The sequence below is a fragment of the Chiloscyllium plagiosum genome, unplaced genomic scaffold (assembly GCF_037043375.1).
Source record: "Chiloscyllium plagiosum isolate Xiang-an unplaced genomic scaffold, Cpla_swu_hap1 HiC_scaffold_27, whole genome shotgun sequence".
In the NCBI taxonomy this organism is placed as follows: Eukaryota; Metazoa; Chordata; class Chondrichthyes; order Orectolobiformes; family Hemiscylliidae; genus Chiloscyllium; species Chiloscyllium plagiosum.
In genome coordinates, this window is record NW_028270165.1 from 8345686 (window position 1) to 8366424 (window position 20739).

Below are 20739 nucleotides of genomic sequence, written 5' to 3' on the forward strand. Positions count from 1 at the left end.
TTGACCCATATCCCTCTGAGCCCTTCCTATTCATATCCCCAACCAGATGACTTTTAAAATACTGCAATTGTACCAGCCTGAGCCACTTCCTCTGGCAGCTCATTCCATACATGCACCACCCTCTGCGTGAAAACAATACCCCTTTAGGTCGCTTAAATCACCACCGCCCCCACCCCCATCCTCACCCTTAACTTATTAACCTCCAGTTCTGGACTCCCCCATCCCAAGGAAAAGATCTTGTCTAATTACCCTCTCTCCCCTCACCTCTTCATTTTATAAAAGTCTTTCAGGTCACCCCCCCCCCCACCCCATCTATCCGTCTCTCCTCACCTTGAGTTTGCAGAGTCTGCTCCCTCCTGGATTCACTCCAGTTGCTACAAGTGAACATATTCCCCTCCCTCCCTTGATGAAGGGTTCCCCTTAGGGAAGGAGTTGCACTCTGAAACTGACATGGCCACTTCCGCGTTGTGACGTCACCAACGGAGCGAGGCCGGCAGCGGGGACCCCCACACTGCGCCTGCTCCGGACGGCGGCCGTCTGGTCCGCAGTGCGCCTGCGCCGTTTGCAAAACAGCTTTCCTTCGGAGAAGTTCCATATTGTGGAAGCAGGCCACTCGGTCCAGGGAATTCCTGAAGAAGGGCTAATGCCCGAAACGTCGATTCTCCTGTTCCCTAGATGCTGCCTGACCTGCTGCGCTTCTCCAGCAACACATTTCCATCTCTGATCTCCAGCATCTGCAGACCTCATTTTCTCTCCAGGGAGTCCACACCGACCCTCCGAAGGGTAACCCACCCACACCCATTCCCCCCCGCCATTGCTCTGCATTTAACCCTTACGAATGCACCTAACCTGCACATCCTATGGCTAATCCACCCTAACCTAGACAGACATCCTAAATTAATGTAGTTCCATTTGCCAGCATTTGGCCCAAATCCCTCTAAACCCTTGCTCTTCATATACCCAGATGCCTTTTATATTGTGTCATTATTCCAGCCTCCACGACTTCCTCTGGCAGCAGGTTCCATATATCCACCACCCTCTGCGTGAAAAAGTTTCTACTCACTTCCCTTTCCCCATTCACCTTAAACCTATGTTCTTCTAGTTCTGGACTCCCCTACCCTGGGGAAAAGACCTTGCTCTGATCCATGCCCCTTATATCCTTTTATAAGGTCACCCCTCAGCCTCTGATGCTCCAGGGAAAATATCCCTGGCCTATCAGCCTCTCCCTGTACCTCAAACATTCCAACTCTGCCAACAAGCCTTATAAAAGTTTTCCCACCCCTTTCAAAGTTTCACAACATTTTTCCTATTGCAGGGAGACCAGAACTGAATGTAGTATTCCAAAAGTGGACTAACCACATGTCCTGCACAGCCACAACAGTACTTGCCAAATCCTGTACTCAATGCTCTGACCAATAAAGGAAAGCATACCAAGGTCTCTTTGTTCTGCAACACTCCCCTTAACTGTGTAGGTCCTGTCTGGATTGCTTGACCAAAATGCAAACCTCACATTTCTCTAAATTAAACTCCACCTGCCACTCTTTGGCCGATCAGCCCATCCGATCAATTCTGATTTATATCTCTTTCCTCCCTTATTCCAGAGAAGCTGAAAATCTCCACCCCACACACTCTCCCTCCATTCTCAGTTTGCTGAACCTAATCCCTGCTGTACCTCATCCTAAAGGTCTGGTTCATGCTGATTAACAGGCCCACACTCACCGGGGCGGGGGGGGGGGGGGGGGGGATCTAATTGAAACATACATAATACTGAACGACCTGGACATTGGGAAGATGTTTTAATTGGTAAGAGAGAGACTAGGAACAGAGGACCTTTTAGAATGGAGAAAAGGAAAAACTTCAGCCAGAGAGTGGTGAATCTATGGAATTCCTTGACACAGAAGGCTGTGGAGGCCAGGTCACTGAGGATATTTAAAACTGAAATAGATAGGTTCTTGAGTATCAAGGGGATCAAGAGGTATTGGGAGAAAGCAGGTGAATGGGGTTGACAAACTGATCAGCCACAATTGAATGGTATGAGCAGACCTGATGTGGTGTCCTGTCTTATAGTCCCTTACTGTCCTGGACATAGTGAGAGTTGGGAGCAGGAGTAGGTCAGTTGGTCTTTCGAGCCTGCACCAGCTTTGAACAGATCATAACTGGATATTAATCGACCTACATCTAGGTGGATAGGCTGGGATGTTTTCAATGGAACACAGGAGGTTGAGATGCGACATTATAGAGAATTATGAAATCATGAGGGGCATAGATGAGGTGAATGGCAGGTGTTGTTTCAAGATTAGGAGCAAATTTTTAAGGTGCGAGGAGAAAGATTTTAAAAAAGATATGAGGAGCACCTTTTTCCTTTGAGAGAGTGGTTTGTGTGTGGAATGAATGTCCAGAGGAAATGGTGGATGCAGGTACAGTAACAACGTTTAAAAGATGTTTGGATAAGGACATGAATAGGAAAGGTTCTAAGAGATATGGGCCAAACACAGGCAGGTGGAATGAGTTTAGTTTGTGAACATAGTCAGCACGGACTAGTTGGGCTGAAGGGTCTGTTTCTTGCCTTCCCCCAGAAACATCCACCTCTTTGTTGTTCAAAAATCAGATGAACTCAGCCTTGAATATATTCAATGACCCCCTAACTGCAGGAAGGCATCCCCACTTCTGAACTCAATTCCTCTAGCTTCGACTCTCCTGCTCCTTGGAAGCTGCCTGACTTGCTGTGCTTTTCCAGTGCCATACTTTTTGACTCTGATCTTCAACACCTGCAGTCCTCACTTTCCCCACATCCCAATATATCACCATTTAAACAATGCACTTCCTTTCTGCTGTTTTTTCCCCCCACAGCAAAGGCTATAACTTCACACTGTGGGACTGTTTTTGCCAATTGAGACACCGATCTGGATCAACATTTCCTGAGTCTGCTCCTCCCTGGATTCAGTCTTTACATTCAGTTACTGCGAGTCAACAATTAAAGCCCACAATGAAATAAAGAAATGGAAAAGAGAGTGCCGTACTCACAATGTCAAACAGAGGAAGGAAGTTGCATCATGGAGTGAAGCTCAATCTTCATTCAGAGAGAGAGAGGTGCAGCATCAGCTTCAGAAGCTCATGGGACAACTTCCGCATTCAGACAATAGTGGATGTTCTCATTGGCAGGAGGACTTCCTACTTCCGGTCCTCCAAGGCTCCCCATTAGCTTCTAAAGAAGATCGCACCCCATTGCAGCGGACACCGAGGAGCATGCGCTGTACACTCTGTGGCAATGCTGCGATTACTGACAAATTTAAGTGTCCAAATGCCAATAGGAGAAAAAGAAACGGTTGAGCCAATATTTATTTTTCCCCGTGACTCGACATAACCAAACATGCTCCTCACTATTTTTGCTAGTCACCTTGCCTACACCCCTCATGATTTTACAAATCTCAATAAGATCACCCCTCAACCTCCACTCCAGTGAATAAAGTCTCAGCCTCTCCTTATAACTCAAACCCTTCAGTCCCGACAACATCCTGGTAAATCTTTACCGAACCTTCTCTAATAGTATTCTTCCTATAACAGGGCGACCAGAACTGTACTCAATGTTCTAAAAGTGGCCTCACCAACATCCTGTACAATTTCAAAATGATGTCCCAACTCCAACATTCAACAGTGTGAACAATGAAGGCAAGTGGGCTAAACAACTCTTAACCACTTTGACTACCAGTGATGCAAATTTCAAAGACCTATGTACCTGAACCACACCCCCATGTCTCTGTCCTACAACATAACCCAGGGCCCTGCCAGTAACTGCTACAAGTCCTCCCCATTTTTTAAGCAAAATGCAATTCCTCACTTTTATCTATACCTCTCTCGTACACACGCTCTGTCTCAGACACAGATACACACCACCCAACACTCTCACAGGCTTATACTCCATCACACTCATACATTACCAAGCATGCACACAGGCAAACATATACTCTTAGGCAAACTCTCACGCGCGCGCGCGCACACACACACACAGGTTTATGGGGTGAATTTGCATTTGCAGATACATTCAATTTTGATCAAAAAAGCACACAATCAGCAGGCAGTCAATCCATGTAATATTTTATAAATTCCTACTTTGGAAATGGAACCAGTCTGATTCAAGATTGGGATACAGACAGAGTCAAACCTCACATCCTTCATGTACTGAGCTGAGATGTCACTGATTTCTATAAAACCTTAAGTCATCTCAAGAATGCGACTCAAAAGTACTTCTGAGCTTTACATATTAATGAACCAAAACCCGCATCCCATTCTAGAAGATGAAAGACTAAACCACAATCTTGATTTGTTCTATATATCCTATCAGTAGTATGACACTTTGATCGGTTGCTATATGTTCCTGCTCCATAGCTACCCGATGAAGGAGCAGCACTCCGAAAGCTAGTGCTTCCAAATAAATCTGTTGGATGATAACCTGGTGCTGTAATTTTTTTCACTTTATCCATTCCAGTCCAACACCGGCACTTCCACATCGTTTCCAGTGAACACAGCCCACAGCTCCTGGTGCTGCCAGGAAACTTTACAATGCCGATGACATGGCGCACTCTGCACTCCTGAAAAAATTCTAACGATACTAGCTACTCATTCACTGCTCCATCTGATACACAACATTGGAAACTTAGTGCAGAAGGCTGAAAGAAATGAGCAGCTTTAAAACAAAAACCTCTTGGAGCTCAAAGCCTTCAATGAGAGTCTGAGCCGGGGGTAAGTTTAAGTAACCTTTATTGTGACCCAACTTTGTTACTGCTTCAGATTCTCCCCAGCAAACAAGCAGAGAAAACATAGCAGATTTTTTTAAAAAACACCTCAAGGTCAAAGTGCACACAGACACCACACCCCCCGCCCCCCTTCTTTAATATTGGTCAGCACGGAGTCGTCTCTTTGTAATTGGATCCTTGGTATAACCGTAACCCAGAGGGAGTATTGCCTCACTCAGCAATTTCAACCCATACTCTGTATCCAAGTAAGTTCCTCCTCACCCATTTGCCAGGGGCTTTTTGAGTGGGGGGGGGGGGGGGGGGGGATGGAAATCAGCCACACTGCTGTGCGTCTGGAGTCACGTACAGGCCAGACCGGATAAAGGATGCAGCTGGGACGACTGAGTGAATCAAATGGGGGTTTCTTCCACCCCCACACCCCTAAAATGGTTTCACCGTTAGATTCTGAACTCCAGATTTCTGACCAAATTCAAATTCCACCATCCGTCGCGGAGGGAAATGAACCCGGGACTCCCTGCAACTCCGTTGATAGTCCAGTCGATAATGGCACTCGGCCGTCACTCCTTCAATTCCCCCTGAGATGGCACGTGAACTCGCTGGTGGCTCAGGAGGTGGGAGGAGTGGATGAAGCCCTTCGCGCATTCGGGGCAGCTGAAGGGCCTCTCCCCCTTGTGGGCTCGTCGGTGCTTCACCAGGGCAGAGGGATCGCTGAAGGCCTTCCCACACTCGGGGCAGCTGAAGGGCCTCTCCCCGGTGTGGACCCGCTGATGCTTCAGCAGGTTGGAGGAATTGCTGAAGGCCTTCCCGCACTCGGGGCAGCTGAAGGGCCTCTCCCCGGTGTGGACCCGCTGATGCTTCAGCAGGTCCGAGGAATAGCTGAAGGCCTTCCCACATTCAGGGCAGCTGAAGGGCTTCTCCCCCGTGTGGACCCGCCGGTGGGTCAGCAGGATGGAGGAATTGCTAAAGATCTTCCCGCACTCAGTGCAGGGGAACGGCCTATCCCCTGTGTGGACCTGCTGGTGGGCCTGCAGGGCGGAGAAATTGCTGAAGGCCTTCCTGCACTCAGGGCAGGAGAACGGCCTCTCTCCGGTGTGACTGCGCCGATGAATCTCCAGGGCAGATGGAGCACGGAAGCCTTTCCTACAGTCACCACACTTCCATGGTTTCTCCACGGGGCAGGATTCCTCGGCTTTCTCCATGGCCGAAGCTTCAGTCGCGCACAAACACGTGTAGACGCTCTCCACGTCGTGAATTCCTCTTTCCAGGCTGTATAGCTGCTACACGCTCCTCATTCAGTGCGCTGCAACAGTTGGGTCTCTCATCCAGTCCCACTGATGCTGAAAATGTACTCAAACGGGAACCAAAAAGCTTTCCTCCTTCTCATAGACTCATAGTTGAAAACTGTTGCGTTCCCGATGGACTGAGTTACTGTCAGACATTGACATCAAAGTGAAGACTGTAGACGCTGGAGAGTCAGAATCGAGAAGTGCGGCGCTGAAAAAGCACAGCAGGTCAGGCAGCATCCGAGGTACAGGAAAGTCAACGTTTTGGGCATAAGCCCTTCATCTGTTGATCTTGAAACTTCCGTCTTCAGATCTTCAAATACTCTGTAAAAAGAGATTACAAAGGTCATCACTGTCAGTCCAGGGTGGAAATTCTGAACAAGGAATTCTACTTTCTACGGAATACTTTTCTTTATTCCATAAAACTAAAAGCACCATCTCACTCCGCTCTAACTAATTCTCCTGAAGGATCTTCCAGGGGCTGAAAAACATCAAGACTGACATCTCTGTGCATTTTGGATAATTCCACCTGGAAGTGAATAGCTTTCACAACACTGGGATCCTGCTGAGAGTGAGCAGGTCTGATTTTGGGAAGCAAAAAAAGAAAAGTGCCAATTCAGGGTGAACCTGCAATCAGCTTCTTGAGGAAGAACCAGACGCAAAATGGTTAACGACCCGGGAAGGGGGGAGCAAAATGAGACATCGAGGCATTAACACCGACACCAGAGAAAAACTGAACATACAGACATGGCAAACATCGTTGGAAAGCCAGGGTCATAGAGACATACAGCACAGAAACACCCTTTGGTCCAACACGCTTGTACCAAACAGTACAAAGAGATCTTGGTGTTCTTGTACACCAGCTAATGAAGGTAAGCATGCAGGTACAGCAGGTAGTGAAGAAGGCTAATAGCATGCTGGCCTTCATAACAAGAGGGATTGAGTATAGACGCAAAGAGGTCCTTTTGCAGCTGAAAAGGGCCCTGGTGAGACCACACCTGGAGTATTGTGTGCAGTTCTGGTCTCCAAATTTGAGAAAAGACATTCTGGCTATTGAGGGCGTGCAGCGTAGGTTCATGAGGTCAATTCCTGGAATGTCAGGACTACCTTACGCTGAAAGACTGGAGCGACTGGGCTTGTATACCCTTGAGTTTAGAAGACTGAGAGGGGATCTGATTGAGACATAAGATTATTAAAGGATTGGACACTCTGGAAGCAGGAAACATGTTTCCGCTGATGGATGAGTGCCGAACCAGAGGACACAGCTTAAAAATACGGGTAGACCATTTAGGACAGAGATGAGGAGAAACTTCTTCACCAAGAGAGTGGTGGCTGTGTGGAATGCTCTGCCCCAGAGGGCAGTGGAGGTCCAGTCTCTGGATTCATTTAAGTAAGAGTTGGATAGAGCTCTCAGTGACAGTGGAATCAAGGGTTATGGAGATAAGGCAGGAACAGGATACTGATTAAGGATGATCAGCAATGATCATAATGAATGGCGGTGCAGGCTCGAAGGGCAGAATGGCCTACTCCTGCACCTATTGTCGATATTCCAATCAAATCCCATTTGCCAGCATTAGCCCATATTCTTTTAAACCCTTCCTATTCATATATATCCATTCAGATGCCTTTTTAAATGTTGTAATTGTACCAGCCTCCACCACTTCCTCTGGAAGCTAATTCCTTACACGTACCATCCTCTGGGTGAATACATTGCCCTTTTGGTCAGTTTTACACCTGCCCCTCTCCCCCACCCTGAACCAATTACCCACCCATTCTGGACTTCCCCACCCCAGGGAAAAGACCTTGCCTATTTACCCTATCCATGCTCTTCATGATTTTATAAACCTCTATAAGGTCACACTTCAGCCTCCGATTCTCCGCGGAAAACAGCCCCAGCCTGTTCAGCCTCTTTCTATAGCAGTGGATCCAAAGAAGTGGCGTACAAATTGACTAAAACTAAAGCAGCAGATCTGAAGACTGGGAGCAGTTCAGGTTTCAACAAAAGGATTGATGAAAAGGGGAAATGGGGTATGTGAAGAGGCAAAAAAAGCATTAGTGAAAACAATTACACTTAGAAACAGGCAAAGGTCTCATGTGGAAAAAAGAGATGGCAGACCAATTCACCACATACGTTGCTTTGATCCTCACAAAGGAGGACACAAGAAACATCCCCAAAATGTTGGGGAACACATGGTCCATTCAGGACAGAACTGAAGGAAATGAGCAGTTGTGTAGAAATGATGTTGGGGAAATTGATGGGATTAAAAGTTTACAAATCCCCAGCACCTGGTGATCCAAACCCCAGCCCAAGTCATCCAATTGTCAAATCTTGAGCTGACCTTAGCAGGACTTTTACAGTTAATGGTGAGGTCCCAGGGAGTGTTGCTGAACAAAGTGACCTTGGAGTGCAGGTGCATAGCTCGTTGAAAGTGATGTTACAGGTAGATAGGACAGTGAAGGTGTTTGGTATGCTTTCCTTTATTAGTCGGAGTATTAATTAATGGAGTTAGGACGTCATGTTGTGGCTGTACAGGACATTGGTTAGGCCACTTTTGGAATATTGCATGCAATTCTGGTCTCCTTCCTATCGGAAGGATGTTGTGAAACTTGAAAGGGTTCAGAAAAGATTTACAAGGATGTTGCCAGGGTTGGAGGATTTGAGCTATAGGGAGAAGTTGAATAGGCTGGGGCTGTTTTCCCTGAAGCGTTGGAGGCTGACCTTATAGAGATTTATAAAATCATAATCATGGATAGGATAAATAGACAAAAGTCTTTTCCCTGGGCTGGGGGACATCCAGAACTGAAGGGCATAGGCTTAGGGTGAGAGGGGAAAGATATAAAAGAGACCCAAAGAACAACTTTTTCACTCAAAGGATGGTGCGTGTGTGGAATGAGCTGCCAGAGAAAGTGGTACAGGCTAGTACAATTGCAACATGTAAAAGGCATCTGGATGGGCATATGAATAGGAAGGGTTCAGAGGGATATGGGCTAGCTGCTGGCAAGTGGATTTAGATTCGGTTGGGATATCTGGTCAGCATGGATGAGTTGGACTGAAGGGTCTGTTTCCATGCTATGATGTTTGTCTTGAGTTTCCCATCTGAAACTTGCATCATCCTGAAAAGAAACGTACAAAAGACATCACTGTGAGCACAGATTTTAAAAAATTAGGGGACAGTTCGACTTTCTACAGAACACTTTTCCTATCTACTCGCTGAATGTATTAAGTTTGAATCCTACACATGATCCCTCCCCCTGCATTGAAGTTCAAATCCATCCTCATGTCTTTCCTCCACTCCTGGTGTTCGCCCTTTTCTCTTGTCTACAAACTGAAACTAACATCAACACGTCAATGCTTTCCTGGTCACTGCCATCTTGGAAGCACCCACATTCTGTTCCAGTGCCACAGATTATCACATTATTTCATCTCAAATTCACAGCCCATCTAAGTGTTTTTTTTTCTGGACCTCTCTCCCATTCCCTTTTCCTGTTTTAAGGCCACACAGACCAAGCTCAGGGCCAGGTCTCTCAGAGTGAAATGAGGAAATTCTAATTGACACAAAGGCTGCCCCGAAGTTGGAATTCTCTCCCGGAAATGACAGCGGACGGTGCCTTCACCAAGATGGCCGCCCGCGATGACGGCCCAAAGACAACCTCCGCCCGACCTTCACAAAGATGGCCGCCGGGCGCTCCAGGCCCAAAGACAACTTCCGCCTGACCCTCACAAAGATGGCCGCCGGTTGCCCGGGCAACCCGAATGCTCCTTCGCCGGTGAAGTAAGCACTGAGCCTGCGGGGCTTCTATTGGAGGCCTGAGGCCTCCCCCTAGGAGTTTATAAACTCCCAGTCTCCCTCCTCCCGCGGTTCCCAATCCTACCCTGTCTCACTGTCTCCTCTCCCCGGGGGCAGGTGCCAGGTCTTGGCGATCGGGGCTGGCGACCTCCTCCGGGATGTTTCTGAGACCTGTCCGTGTTCGGAAGAAGGATCCCCGGAGCCGAAACGCGCTGCTGGACCTGCTCAGCCTTTCCCAGCGGTTTTTGTCCTGGTCCCTTAGGCCCCTGGCGCCATCAGCAACACTGCCGCCGTCCCGCTGCGGGAGCTACACTGCGCATGCGCCAGCTCGTATAGGGGCGGGGACATGATGAGTGATGTCATCTTCCGTTCAGGGGGCGTGGTTGGGAGAGTCCTCCACGAATTCGGAAACAATGGGGGCGGGGCGATAGTTTTGCTCGCCCCAGCCCCCTGAAGGTTGGGTTTCTTTTGGGTTCGAACGTAGTTTTTTTATTCAATGTTCAGAAGTGAGCTGAATGGGTTCTTTCTTGATTATAATGTTTTATTAAAATGTCTCTTGATTAAATTTTAAAAGTATAAGTGATAAATGCTAACTTAGCCTGGAGCACTTCTTTTTAAGAGCAAAAAGACATTGTTATCTTCTGGGTGTGTAGATTTTGGATGAGTAAAGATGGCCTTTAGTATAGTGATATGCCCTTCCTGTCGGAAATGGGAGATTAGGGAGAATTTCCACGTTACTGACGATTGCCTGCAGCAAGTGTCCTTGGTCACGAATCCTATCAGATCGACTGGATCTGTTGGAGCGACAGTTCGAGGCAATGAGGAATTTACAAGAGCTAGGGGGAGTGATAGATAGTTATAGGAAGGGAGAAAAGCTGCAGATACAGTCAGATAGATGAAGTAACACCAGGAAAGGTAGGAGAGGTAAACAGATAGTGCAGAAATCTTCTGTGGCTATCCCCGTTTCAAACAAATATGCAGTTTTGGAAAATTTAGGGGGTAATGGACTGGGGAATGTAGCATGAACAGCCAAGTTTCTGGTACTGAGACAGGGTCTAATGTAATGAGGGGTATGCTGGGGTCCAAGCGATGATTGTGACAGGGGACATCATCACAGAGAGACATTTCTGCAGCCAGCAGCGAATAATCAGAATGATGTGTTGCCTCCCTGGTACCAGGATCAAGGATGTCTCAGAGAGGGTGGAGAATGTTCTGAAAGGGGAGGGGGACAAGCAGATGGTCATTGTACACACTGGAACCAATGACAGCGGAAGGGAAAAGGATGAGATTCTGAAGGGTCAAAGAAAATTAGGCAGGAATTTAAATAAGGTGGTCCTAGAGGGTCTTAATATCTGGGTTACTCTCAGTGCTATGAGCTAGTGAGGGTAGGAATAGGAGGATAGAGAAGATGAATGTATGAGTGAGGAGCTTGTGCAGGGGAGAAGGGCTCACATTTTTGGATTGTTGGAATCTCTTCTGGGGTAGAAGTGACCTGTACAAGAAGGACGGATTGCACCTAAATTGGAAGGGGACTAATATACTGACAGGGAGATTTGCGAGAGCTGCTCAGGAGGCTTTAAACTAGTAAGGTGGGAATAGTGAGGAAAGAGATCAATCTGAGACTGGTACAATTGGGAAAAGGAGTGAGTCAAGCAGTCAGGGTAGGCAAGGACAAAGCAGAGAACAAGTTAGGATTGATAAATTAAATTGTATTTACTTCAATGCAAGAGGCCTAACATGGAATGCAGATGAAGTCAGGGCATGGGATATCATAGTAATCACAGAAACGTGGCTCAGGGATGGACAGGACTGGCAGCTTAATGTTCCACACTACAAATGTTATAGGAAGGATAGAAAAGGGGGCAAGCGAGGTGGGGAGTGGTTTTTGATAAGGGTTGGTATTACAGCTGTATTTAAGTAGGATATTCTTGGGAATACATCCAGGAAAGTTATTTGGGTGGAACTGAGAAATAAGAAAGGGATAATCACCCCCCTCCCAAGAAGCAGCAGGAAATTGAGAAACAGATTTGTAAGGAGATTTCAGTTATCAGTAAGAATAATATGGTGGTTATGGTGGGGGACTTTACATCTTTGCCCCCTCACACTAAACTAATGTCCTCTAGTTCTCGACTCCCCCGCCCCAGGAAAAGACTTTGTCTAATTTACCCTGTCCATGATTTTATAAACTTCTACAAAGTTACCCCTTAGCCTCTGATGCTCCAGAGAAGACAGCTCTATCCTCTTCAGCCTCTCCCTATAACTCAAACTCTCCAACTCTGGCAACATCCTTGTTAATCTTTTCTGAACCCTTTCATGTTTCACAACATCCTTCCAAAAGGAAGGAGACCAGAATTGCACGCAATATTCCACAAGTGTGATACAGCTGAAAAATGACCTCCCAACTCCTGTACTCAATGCTCTGACCAATAAAGGAAGGATACCTTCTTCACTATCCTATCTACCTGCAACTCCACTTTTAAAGGAGCTATGAACCTGCACTCCAAGGTCTCTTTGTTCAGCAACACTCCCCTGGACCTTACCATTAAATCTATAAATCCTGCTCTGATTTGCTTTTCCAGAATGCAGCCCCTCACATTTATCTAAATTGAACTCCATCTGCCACTCCTCAGCCATTGGCCCATCTGATCAAGATCCCGTTGTAAATCTGAGGTAACCTTGCTCGCTGTCCACTACACCTCCAATTTGGTGTCATCTGCAAACTCACTAACTATACCTCCTATGTTCACATCAAAATAATTTACATAAATTATGAAAAGTAGTGAACCCAGCACCGATCCTTGTGGCACTCCACTGGTCACAGTCCTCAAGTCTGAAAATCTACCTTCCACCGCCATCTATCTTTGAGCAAGTCCTCCTTGTGTTCCATGAGATCTAAACTCGAACACCTTACTGAAGTCCACATAAACCACGCCCACTGCTCTATCCTCATCAATCCTCTTTGTTACTTCTTCAAAAAACTCAATCAAGTTTGTGAGACATGATTTCCCATGCGCAAAGCCATGTTGACTATCCCTAATCAGTCCTTGCCTTTCCAAATGTATAAATACTGTCCCTCAGGATTCCTTCCAACAACTTGCCCACCACCGACATCAGGTCTATAGTTCCATGGCTTGTCCTTACTGCCCTTCTTAAACAGTGGCACCACGTTAGCCAACCTCAGTCACAGGTGAGGTGCCAGAAAACTATCAATGATACAAATATCTCAGCAACTTCACTCGCTTCCCACAGAGTTCTAGGAAACACATGATCAGGTCCTGGGGATTTATGCATTTCAAGACATCCAGCACCACATTCTCTGTAATATGAACATTTTTCAAGGTGTCACCATCTATTTGACTACATTCTATATCTTCCATGTCCTTCTCCACAGTAAACACTGATGCAAAATACTTGTTTAGTATCTCCCCCATCTCCTGCGGATCCACAGAAAGGCCACCTTGCTCATCTTGGAGGGGCCCTATTCTCCCCCTAGTTACCGTTTTGCCCTTAATGTATTTGTAAAAACCCTTTGGATTCTCCTTAACTCTCGTCGCCAAAGCCATGTCTTTTTGCCCTCCAGGAGTACAGGAGTTGGGAGGTTGTGTTTCTGCTCCTCCATCTGATGGTCTCTTGCTGTCCTGGACACAGAGTGAGAATTGGGAGCAGGAGTAGACTATTTGGTCTTTCGTGCCTGCACCAGCATTGAACAGATCATAAATGGATATGGTTCTCCCTACATAGCGGTGCAGAGGCTGGGACTACTTTCACTTGAGCACGGGTGACCTTACAGAGGTTTATAAAATCATGAGGGGTATAGGTGAGGTGAAGATTTAAAATACATTTGGAGATGTACATGAATAGGAAAGGTTTGGAGGGATACGGGCCAAACACAGGCAGGTTGGACTAGTTTAGTTTGCAAACATAGTCAGCATGGACTAGTTGGGCTGAAGGGTCTGTTTCTGTGCTCGGTGAAAGTGAGAACTGCAGATGCTGGAGATCAGAGCCACGATTAGTGTGGTGCTGGAAAGGCACAGCAGGTCAGGCAGCATCCAAGGAGCAGGAAAATCAACATTTCGGGCAGGAGGGGCTCCTGCCCAAAGCGTCGATTTTCCTGCTCCTCGGATGCTGCTTGACCTGCTGTGCTTTTCCAGCACCACTCTAATCGTGTTCCTGTGCTGTCTGACTTGAACAGTTCTGTTCTCGTCTTAAAACCATTTTCTTGCCTTCCCCCATAACCATCCACTTCAGAGACCCGGGTTCAATTCCCGCCTCAGGTGACTGTGTGGAGTTTGCATGTTCTCCCGGTGTCTGCGTGGGTTTCCTCCCACAATCCAAAAATGTGCTGGTTAGGTGAATTGGCTATGCTAAATTGCCCATAGTGTTAGGTGAAGGGGTAAATGTAGGGGAATGGGTCTGGGTGGGTTGCGCTTCAGCGGGTCAGTGTGGACTTATTGGGCTGAAGGGCCTGTTTCCACACTGTAAGTAATCTAATCTAACTGCAGGAAGGCATCCCCACTTCTGAACTCAATTCCACTTGCTAATATACCACGATTCATTCATTCCTGAAGAAGGGCTTATGCCCGAAACGTCGATTCTCCTGTTCCCTGGATGCTGCCTGACCTGCTGCACTTTTCCAGCAACACATTTCCAGCTCTGATCTCCAGCATCTGCAGACCTCACTTTCTCCTCCTAATATACCACTTGCCTTGCTGATCGCTTGCTGCACCCGTCTGACAACTGGCAGTGACTGGTGTAGAAGGACGCTGAGACCCATTTGTCTATCCACACATCATTCTTGAAGAAGGGCTCGTGCCTGAAACATCAACTCTCTTGCTCCTCAGATGCTGCCTGACCTGCTGTGCTTTTCCAGCACCACACTTTTCGACTGATCTGCAGTCCTCACTTTCTCCACATTCCAATGTATCACCATTTAAATAATGCACCTCCTTTGGGCATTTTTTTGTATCACAACAAAGGCTATAACTTCACACGGTGGTACTGCAGTTGCCATATGTTTGCCAATTGAGACACAGACCAACATTGCACAAGTATCCCCTCTCTGAATTCGCTCTTTCCTTTCAGTTTCTGCAAGTCAACAATTGAACCCCAGCATGAAAAAGAAATGGAAGCATTGGGCGAGAAAAAAGGGCCATACTCACAGATATTGAATGGAGGAAAAATGTTGCAGTCTGGGAGTAAAGTTCAATCTTCATTCAGAGAGAGAGAGGAGCAGAAGCAGAAGCTCAAGGTCCAACTTCCGCATTCCGACAATACGGCGGCTCTGATTGGCAGGAGGACCCGCCCCCTTTCGGTCCTCCAGGGCATCCTATTGGTTCTTCAAAAGAAGGTCGCGTGCCCTTTCAAGCACGTGCAGTGCTTGCTGACACCGAAGGTCATGCTCAGTATTCCCTGTGGAGATGCTACTGTTCCTGACAGATTTTAAGTGTCCAAATGCCAATAGGAGTTCAAAAGTCAATTTTTTATTCCCCCTGTGGTTCAACATTGTATTCTTTTTGCATTTTAATGGCTATTCAACTTTTGTATGTCTTTTCCCCAGGGTAGGGAGAGTTCAGAACTAGAGGGCATAGATTTAGGGTGAGACCAGAAAGATTTATGAGGGACCTAAGGGGCAACCTTTTAACACAGAGAGTGGTGTGTGTATGGAATGAGCTGCCAAAGGAAGTGGTGATGACTGGTACAATTACAACATTTAAAAGGCATCGGGATGGGTATATGAAAAGAAGAATTTATGGGGTATGGGGCAAATGCATCACTACATTAATTTAGGATATCTGGTCGGCATGAACTGAAGGGTTTGTTTCCCGCTCTGTGACTATTTTTACATAGTTGGAACCAATTTCACAAAACAAGGAATAAGCCATACACCCCTTCCAGCCTGTCCTGAGCTGTGGCCTCACTGCACATTGTTTAGTTCAAGTTTCAGAAAGATTTCAGCAGCTCTTGTAAAAAAAATTGAACATGCTTTCAGACTTCAACTATGTTTCTGAATATATCATTGTAGCTATTCTCAAATGTTTAAAATCAGCCCTTTCAGAATGTCATTTAAATACAGAGGTTTTCTGACAATAGGTGTGAATTCTGTCTGGGTCCCAATGTCGAATCAGACTGACACGCTTGTTAGAAAAGCTCTGCAGTTAAATTACATTCTGGGATTAACATATCAAAGAACAGAAGCCAATTCTAAACGATGAAATATTTAATCTAAAATTGTTTAATGAATCACATCTCCATGACACTCGACTGCTTTGACTATAAATTCTATGATCATGATCTTATTCTCCACAACCACCGAATGAAGGAGCAGCACTCTGAAAAACTTGTGCTTCCAAACAAACCTGTTGGACTATAACCTGGTGTTGAAAGATTTTTAACTTTATTCACCCCAGTCCAACACCAGCACTTCCACATCGTTTCTAGTGAACACAGCCCACACCTCCTGGTGCTGTCAGGAAACTTTACAATGCTAATGAAATAATGCAGTACCTGTACTCACAAAAAAATTACCATTTCTAACAATAATAGCTTCTCATTCACTGCTCCGTCTGATACACTACACTGGAAACGTAGTGCAGGAGGCTATAAGAAGTAAGCAGCTTTAAAACAAAAACCTCCTGGAGCTCAATAAGAGTCTTTCATTAAGAGTCTGAGCCCAGCGGTAAGTTACAGCTTCAGATCCCCCCAGCAAAAAGGTGTAGAAAAAGTAGGTTATATTTTTTAAACAGCTCAAGCTCAAAGTGCACACACTCCCTCCTTTACTATTAGTCACCACCAAGTTGTCCCTTTGTAATTGGATCCTTGGTACAGCCTTAACCTGTGGGAAGTGCTGCCTCACTCACCAATTTCAACCCATACCCTGTTTCCAAGTAATTTTCTCCCCACTCATTCTCCAGGAGGTGGGAGTGTTGAGTCAACCAGACTGCTGTGGGTCTGGAGTCATGTGTGGGCCAGACCTGCTCAAGGATGCAGCTGGGACGACTGAGTGAATTCTTTCCCACAATGACAGTTTCCTTCCCAAAAAAAAGGACGTGACTGAATCAGATGGGGGTTTCTCCACCCCCCACCTCCCGAAAGTGGTTTCATTGTTAGATTCTGAATTCCAGATTTCTGACCGAATTCCAATTCCACCATCTGCCACAGCGGGATTCAAACCCGGTAGTCCCTGGAACCGGTTTGATAGTCCAATCCAATATTGCACTCAACCGTTGTTCCTTCAATCACCCTGCGATGGCACGTGAAGCTCTTCCCTCACTCAGGGCAGCTGAAGGGCTTCTCTCTGGTGCAGACCCGCTGGTTTTTCCGCAAGTTGCCCATCTGACTGAATGCTTCCCACATACGGGGCAGGTGAATGGCCTCTCCCCAGTGTGAACCTGCTGCTATGTCAGCAGGTGGGAGGAATTGATGAAGCCCTTCCCACACTCAGGGCAGGGGAACAGCCTCTCCCCGGTGTGATTGCACCTATGAGTCTCCAGGGCAGATGGGAAACAGAAGCCTTTCCTGCAGTCGCCACACTTCCATGGTTTTTCTACGGGGCGTGATTCCTCGGGTTTCTTCATGGTGGAAGCTTCAGCCACACACAAACATGTGGAGCCCCTCCCCACCCTGACTTCCTCTTCCCAGGCCGTATAACTGTTTCAGGCTCCACTCTCAGTGCACTGCAACGACAGGGTCTATCATCCAGTCCCACTGATGCTGAAAACATACTCAAACAGGAACCAAAAAGCTTTGCTCCTTCTCACAGAATCAGAGTTGAAAACCGTTGCGGTCCCGATGGATTGAGTGACTGTCACATTGACGTCAAAGTGAGAACTTCAGACGCTGGAGAGTCAGAGTCGGAACGTGCAGTGATGGTAAAGCACAGCAGGTCAGGAGCAGGAGAGTCGACGTTTTGGGCAAAAGCCCTTCATTTGTTGATTTTGAAACTTCAGTCTTCAGATCTTCAAATACCCTGTAAAAAGGGATTTTAAAGGTCACCACTATCAGTCCAGGGTAGAAAAGAAAAGATAAAGTAAAACATAAAAGATATCTATCCCACCCATTTCCCAATCTCTATCTTTCCCCCCCCAACCTCACCCGAGTAACTAAGACACAAACCTGAGTTTGCAGAGTCTCCTCCCTCCCTGGATTCACTCCAGTTGCTACAAGTGAACAGATTTCCCCCCCCTCCCCCATCCCTCTCAGGGTGAAGAGCTGCCCAGAGGGAGGGAGTTCCACTCAAACCTGACAGGGACACTTCCCCGTCATGACGTTAAAGGCGCGAGGGGGTGGAGCAAGTCACGGGGGCGTGCAAAGGGGCGGGGCGTGTCAAGGAGGCGTGCGAAGGGGCGGAGCGGGTCAAGGGGGCGTGCAAAGGGGCGGAGCGGGTCAAGGGGGCGTGCGAAGGGGCGGAGCGAAGTCGACAACAGGTCACACCACACTGCGCCTGCTTCGGCCGGCTCTCAGGCCCGCCCGACGCTGCGCCTGCGCTGCACTGCATTGTACAGTTTGGACAAACCCGTTCTCTTCAGAGAATCCCCCAAAGTGTGGAAGCAGGCCACTCGGCCCAACGAGTCCACACCGATCCTCCGAAGGGTAACCCACCCAAACCCATTCCCCTATTGCTCTACATTTAACCCTGAGTAATGCACTTTACCTGCACATTCCTGGGCACTATGGGTAATTTAGCACGGCCAATCCACCCTAACCTGCACATTCCTGGGCACTATGGGTAATTTAGCACGGCCAATCCACCCTAACCTGCACATCCCTGGGCACTATGGGTAATTTAGCACGGCCAATCCACCCTAACCTGCACATCCCTGGGCACTATGGGTAATTTAGCATGGTCAGTCCACCCTAACCTGGACAAAGTTAAACACCACATAACACCAGGTTATAGTCCAACAGATTGATTTGCAAGTACTTGCTTTCGGAGCACTGCTCCATCATCAGGTGATTGCGGAGTATAAGATCAGAACACACAGAATTTATGGAAAAACATGACAATGTCCTGCCACTGAAATGATATATTGAACTAACCTGGCTTGTTAAGGCTTTCATCTTTCAGAATGGGTTGCAGGTATCATTAATATGCAAATCCCAGAACTTCTTGTAAGGCACCTTCTCGAGAGAACTTAAAAGTTTTATAACAAAAGGTGACATCTCCGCTCAGACAATGCATTAAAGGTGTGAGGTCAGGGTCTGTCTGTATCCTAATCTTTAGTCAGACTGGTTCTATTATCAAAGTGGAATTTACAAAATATTACATGGATTGACTGCCTGCAGATTGTGCATTTTTTGAGCAAAATAGAATGTATTTGCAAATATAAATCTGCAAATACAAATTCATCCCCATGGACTCGTTTGTGCATGAGAGAGAGAAAAAGTCTATTTCCGTGCTGTATATTTCTATAACTATTTTGTAACAGATGGTTTATTTCTGTTGATGTAAATATTGTTGTAAATCTTAGCTGGGTACTAATAGTTAGATGGAAGGGAGAGAGAATTCCTCAAGTAGGGCACCATAAGAATCCTGGGAGAGTCCTATTTCTGGTTTACTTCCTCATGAACAAACATTAAACACGAGCACCTATTTATTTTGAATTTTGTTTCATTTTTCTTGTTTGATTCCCTGCTATGACTACACTCTGTGTCTGGGTAGTTGACAGGCTGGGAGATTGTGGGTTGGGTAAAACTGAATGTTTTACTCTTCCGGAAGGTGTAAAAGGGGGGTCAAAACTTCAGCAGAGCTGAGAACAGACTGACATCACACTCCGGGGGAACAGGGAGATCAACAGAGGACAGAGAAATCAGGACCTGAAACCTGAGCTGACACCAGACTACCCTATGATTAGTGTTTGGATTAGCAGGGCCAACCCTCTACCTTTACCTAGCTTCCCATTTGATTACCCCCTCGCTATTGAGGATCCAATCCTTGCCATCCTGAAGCCATGTCTCTGTAAGGAGTCTCAGGTCATAATTATTCCCTTCAATGTGTGCAGTCAATTCATTCACTTTTGCTACAATGCAGCAAACATTGAGAAACAATGTTTTTAGTTTCAATTTTTGTGATCTTTAAAATCCAGTTTTGATCGCTGGTATATTTACTCTCCTTGTCCCTTTCTATCATTCTCTAATGTTCATTTTCCACCTCACCTCACCGCTCAGCAGGCCTGATTTGGATTGGCCATGCTAAATTGACCAGAGCGTCCAGGGATGTGCAGGTTAGGTGGGTTAGCCATGGGAAATGCAGGATTATAGTTTCATAGTAATAGAAGCAGGAATAGGCCATTTGGCCCTTCCAGCCTGCTCCACCATTCATTAAGATCATGGTTGATCTATCCATTGTCTGAGCTCCGCCTCCCTGCATTATCCCAACTACCCTTAATTCCCGTACCATGCAAACACCCATCCAACTGTGTCTTGAATATATTTAATGAAGCTGCCTCTACTGCTTCCTTGACCAGAGAATTCCATAGATTCACTACTCTCCGGGATAAGCAATTTGTTCTCATCTCTGTCCGAAATCCACTCCCCCTAACCTTGAGGCCTAGTCTCACCCACCAGCAGAAATGACTGAATACGGTAGGGCTTCATCCCAACAGTGCAATCAATTCCCACTTTCCAACAAAATCCCAGATGTCCTCACTCACTCAGTTGCTGGGTCACAAATGAAAGATTTCATTTTAACTTCTTCTGATCCCATTAAGGGCAAAATATCCTTGAAAGCTGCTCTGCAAGTCCAGTCTTCACAACCACATTTCTGCTTTCACCGAAGACGATTAGAGTCTTACAGCACAGAAACAGACCAGTCATCTCAACTTGACCAGATATCCTAAATTAATCGCGTCCCATTTGCCAGCATTTGGCCCACATCCCTCTCAACCCTTCCTATTCATGGACCCAGCCAGGTGCCTT

The 20739-nt window shown here is 46.6% G+C and overlaps 1 protein-coding gene across 1 annotated transcript in view; it reads right to left on the reverse strand.

Moving 5' to 3' along the window:
* LOC148143011 (uncharacterized) overlaps positions 1 to 20739 on the reverse strand; it is a 127190-nt gene that overhangs the window by 44856 nt on the left and 61595 nt on the right. Inside the window, exon 3 of the mRNA XM_087975772.1 lies at positions 5315 to 6028. Within this exon, the coding sequence (XP_087831898.1) occupies positions 5315 to 6028 (714 nt within the window). The remainder of the gene's footprint in view (positions 1 to 5314; positions 6029 to 20739) is intronic.